We start from the raw sequence: 4,989 nt of genomic DNA, 5'->3' as shown, positions 1-4,989 counted from the left end.
TAGTGATACTGCCTCGGAAACCCAAGGAGGGGTCACTACGAGTTGGTCCGACTGGACGGCACATAACAACAACAGCAAGTAATTGTGAGTCATCTCATGCCACAACTTCATTCATTATCTTCAAACATCTTCAGGGGAAATACAATGCAGAGGAATTCAGGCTAGAAATGAGCATGTCTTTAAAGGGAAAGAGGTTTCAATTGGTAAATCTTCAATTTTTTATTGTAGACTACAGGTCAAGTCTATAGCAGAAGATTATTACTTGGTGCAGTTTAACACTAGCACAGTTCGTAATGGTAAAAACAATCATTACTAGCTATCTGATGAAACCATGGTTTTGTCTCAAAATAAAAACTTGTTTTTCTGTATACCTGTTGAATTTAGTGTTCATGATCAGGCTTCGACCAAAACCAGGACTGAAATAATTAAAATGCAATCTCACACTGTATTCTGCTTTGGGAAATACTTATTTATATGTTGTTGACGTATAAGTGAAAGAATGAAACCATTTGATTCTTAACTTTTACTAAGAAGATATAACAGGATTAAAGTGTCAAATATATAATGTTTGTAATAGAAACCAGGGTAAATTTAGAAGTGATAGCTACTTTGAAACAGAAAAAATCCATTATATGGGTTATTTTTTAAAGGTTGCAATGAGGAACAAAACACTGAATCAAAAGCAAAACAAAAGCAGACTGGCATTTTTCTGTACGCCTGACTTCAGTTTAATGCCATTTCGATTTCTGTATTACTTGATAGATCAGAAATATAAACAGATGCTTCTAAAACAGCTGCTCAGAGAACACTTTCTATATACCGAAAATGTTTACATTTCATAAATCCAAGTTTAATCCACACACAGCCTGCCCCTGCTTGCTATTCAGTTTCCTAATACTATCTTTCCCCTTTTACTGCAATTTTAAAGATGACTAAAAGACTCCAATTTAACTCAAAGGAATGAAAAGTTGCAAACATAGTGAGATAGGTATGATCTGAATGGAAAATTCAGATTTACAAATCCTTGGATGTAAGTCTCAAAACTAACAAAAGCTTCCTTCATAATCTCAGGCTAAACTCAGTTTTAATTCTACCATCTGTCAAATAAGAAGAAACCTGCTCTTTGCTAAAGGGTGTTTAAGAAAAATAACTTGTTATGTATAAAATGCCATATGTGTACCAAGCACTGTGAGGTTTTTATATTTGCACATCTCCTAAATAAAAAATTTTGAGGAACAAAAGGCAGCATTTTAAATTTCATTAATTATGTCTTCAAAGATATATAATTTCATTGCTAACAGCTCTGTTTTGGTTTGTGAAGTTTTGACAATGCTGATACTGTCACCAACTGTAAACATATCCTTAAAAGTCTGTCATGCAATGAGGAAAGAATTTCAAAATGTACATACCACATTATCTCCAGATACTCCGTGGTGGTCCTCCTCCTTATGAGCCCTTGCCTCATTTGGAACAACTTCACTGGTCTCTTCTATAAGGGAAGAAGAAACAAAACAATGAATTCATTTTTCATTTCTCCAAGCTTAACTGAAATTTCCTTTTCCAAGAACATGTAAATAATATCTGTATTATAGAAAGAGATCAGTGGCAAATTCACTTAATACATACTTTAATGTGTAATCTGAGTTTTTAAACAATGTATTCTAAGGAAATAAGAATGATTAAATGCAAACACAAGGATGGTCACCAATATACTGTTTATAATAGAAAATAAAAAACCTATATGCTTAACAGTGGAGGATTGAAGAAATTATTTAGGATCTATATCTAATAGAATAATATAAGCTTACTAAATATGGGGTAGAAGACTTGGTAATAATAATAATAATAATATTCATGTATTCCAGACATACTCTTCTTTACTTCCATTATGTAATATGAATCCGATTTCCCGTTGGTAATCAGGATCAGTCACACCAGACAATATAGTAACTCCCTTCTTTGCCTGCTGACCCAGAGGCAGGAGGATCCCCAAATGGCTAGGTAGCATTCTTAACTTCCTGTTCACTACAATCAGTATTATGTTTCAAGGTGGGAGTATTCCCCCCTTTGTTACTTAGACTTCCAGACCCACAGAGCTTAGGGTCTCAGGAACAGGAAGCAAAAAATTTGTGAGTGGGTTACTAGGGGTATCAGTGAGTGGTGTCACTCCCATATCCATCTTTTGGTTCCTAGACCCATGAGTCCTGGCTATTGGGGAAGCAGCACCATATATTGGATGCTGGTTTAGAGCATATACAGCCTCATGGAGAACATTGCTCCAATCCTGCAAGGTATTGTCACATAAGTGGTACCATAATTGTGTCTTTAAATGGGAATGGTGTATAAGAGAATGATTCCATCATTTTACCAGGCCATGTGCTTCAGATGATGGTGAAAATGGTAAGACCAGTGAATTCCATGAGCATGGTCCATTGCCACATTCCATTTACTGTGAAGTGAGTCCCTTGATATGAGGTGATGCTGTTTGGGATACCATGACATTGAATAGGCATTCTGTAAGTCCACACATGGTAGTTTTGGCAGAAGCATTGCATGCAGGGAAGGTAAATCCATATCCAGAGTGTCTATTCCAGTAAGAACAAAATGCCGCTCTTTCCACGATGGCAGTGGTCTGGTGTAATCAACCTGCCACCATGTGGCTGGCTAATTGCCTCAAGGAATGGTTCTATGTCACACATTCAGTGTTGGTCTCTCCTGCTGGCATTTTGGGCACTCAGCAGATACTGCAGCCAATGTAGTGGAAACCCATATTGCTGGGCACATGCACAACCTCCATCCTTGCCATTATGACCACTTTGTTCATGAGTCCATTGGGCAATGACAGGAGTGGTTGGAGAAAGGGGATGGCTGGTTTCCACAGAATGTGTCATTCTATTCACTTGATTGGTAAAATCCTCCTCTGCAGAGGTCACCCTTTGGTGAGCATTCATGCGAGATACACATATCTTCACTTTGGCCGATTCAGAGAGGTCTATCCACATACCTCTTTCTTATACCTTTTCTGTCACCAATTTTCCAATAATGTCCTTTCCAAGCCTCTGACCAGCCAGTCAAACCATTGGCCACAGGCAGTGAATCAGTATACAAACACCCATCCGACCATTTCTTTTTCCAAGCAAAGATGTACTGCTTTAAGTTCTGCCCACTGGAAGGATTTCTCTTGACCACTGTCCTTCACGGAGGTCCCAGAAATGGGTTGCAGTGCTGCTGCTGTCCACTTTCAAGTGGTGCCTGGCTATTGCACAGAACCACCTGTAAGCCAGGCATGAGTTTTCTCCTCAGTCAACTGATCATAAAGAACTCCCCATGGGGCTATGGCCTCACAGAGTAGACTGGGAAAGGGAAGGTAATGTGACTGGAGTGGAGACCATAAGGATTTGGGTCACTTCCTCATGTAACTTACTTGTGCCTTCAGGTCCTTCTTGAGCCCAATCTCTTATACAACACTTCCATTTAATGATGGAGTGCTGCTGTACACATCCAACTTTATGACTCTCTGGGTCAGACAACACCCAGTTAACAATGCGCAGCTCAAGCAACATGGCGGTGTGGTGGCCCATGGTTAGGCACTCAGTCTCTACTAAGTCCCAGTAACAACCCAAAAGCTGTTTCTCAAAAGGACAGTAGTTATCATCAGAGGATGGCAGGGCTTGGGCCCAAAATCCTAAGAGTTTATGCTGTGATTCACCAACAGAGGCCTCCCAAAGAATCCAAATAGTATCTACATCTGCCACTGACACTTAAAGCAGCATTGGATCAGCTAGATCATATGACCTATGTGGTAGAAAAGCTTGAACAATAGCCTGAACCTATTGCAGAGTCTTCTCTTGTTCTGAGAGTCACACAAAATTAGCAGCTTTTCTATTCACTTGATAAATTGGCCAGAGCAGCATACATAAATGAGAGATATGTTCCTTCCAAAATCTAAAAAGTCTACCAGGCATTGCACCTCTTTTTCACTTGTGGGAGTGGCCAGGTGCAATAACTTATCTTTCACTTTTGTAGGAAAATCTCGACATCCCCACACCACTGGACCCCTAGTAACTTCACTGAGGTAGAAAATGCTTGAATTTTTATCGTGTTAATTTCCCACCCTCTAGCATGCAAATGTCTTACCAATAGGTTCAGAGTCATTGATACTTCTTTCTTACTAAGTCAAGTCAGAATAATGTCATTAATGTAATGGAGCAGTATGATGTCCTATGGAAGGGAAAGGAGATCAAGGTCCCTGCATGCTAAAGTACACCACAGTGCTGGAGAGTTGATACACTTCTGAGGTAGAACCATAAAGGTGTATTGCTGGCTTTGCCAGTTTAAGGCAAGCTGCTTCTGGTGATCCGTCAAAAACAGAATTGAGAAAAAGCCATTGGCCAGATCAATTGCATACCAGATACCAGGAGATGTGTTAATTAATTAATTGCTCAAGCAATGAAATCACTCCTGTAACAGAAGCTGCAATAGGAGTCACCATATGGTTAAGTTCATGATAATCTACTATCATTGTACAACACTTGTCTGTTGTATGGCACAGGCCAAATATTGTTGCTATTTTTAGGTGCCATCAAGTCATCTCCAACTCATAGTGACCCTATGCACAGCGGAATGAAACACCACCCAGTCCTGAGCCAGTTCCATGATTCTTGCTATACTTGAGCCTATTGCCTCTGCCACTGTGTCAAGCCATCTCGTTGAGGGCCTTCCCCTCTTTCGTCAACCCTCCACCTTACCAAGCATGACATTCTTCTCCCCGGAATGGTCCCTTCTGACAACATGACCAAAGTATGTGAGACAAAGTCTGGCCATTCTTGCTTCCAAGGAGCATTCTGGCTGCACTTCCTCCAGGACAGACCTCTTAGTTCTTTTGTCAGTCCACAGTAATTTCAGCATTCTCCACCAATACCACAGCTCAAAAGCATCAATTCTTCTTCGGTCTTCCTTATTCATTGTCCAGCTCTCACATGCATATGA

The 4,989-nt window shown here is 40.0% G+C and overlaps 1 protein-coding gene across 1 annotated transcript in view; it reads right to left on the bottom strand.

The window, feature by feature from the left end:
• Positions 1–4,989, bottom strand: part of HDX (highly divergent homeobox) — a gene marked incomplete at its 3' end in the record, with an annotated part of 248,049 nt that overhangs the window by 3,132 nt on the left and 239,928 nt on the right. Inside the window, exons 5-6 of the mRNA XM_007958705.1 lie at positions 2,143–2,323; positions 1,410–1,489 (exon numbers count right to left, since the gene is read on the bottom strand). Of these exons, the coding sequence (XP_007956896.1) occupies positions 1,410–1,489; positions 2,143–2,323 (261 nt within the window). The remainder of the gene's footprint in view (positions 1–1,409; positions 1,490–2,142; positions 2,324–4,989) is intronic.

This window comes from Orycteropus afer, unplaced genomic scaffold (genome assembly GCF_000298275.1).
Source record: "Orycteropus afer afer isolate SDZICR_OR568_19922 unplaced genomic scaffold, OryAfe1.0 scaffold01086, whole genome shotgun sequence".
NCBI classification, from domain to species: Eukaryota; Metazoa; Chordata; class Mammalia; order Tubulidentata; family Orycteropodidae; genus Orycteropus; species Orycteropus afer.
Note: the sequence above shows the minus strand (reverse complement) of the source record. Positions and strands in the feature narration are given on the sequence as shown.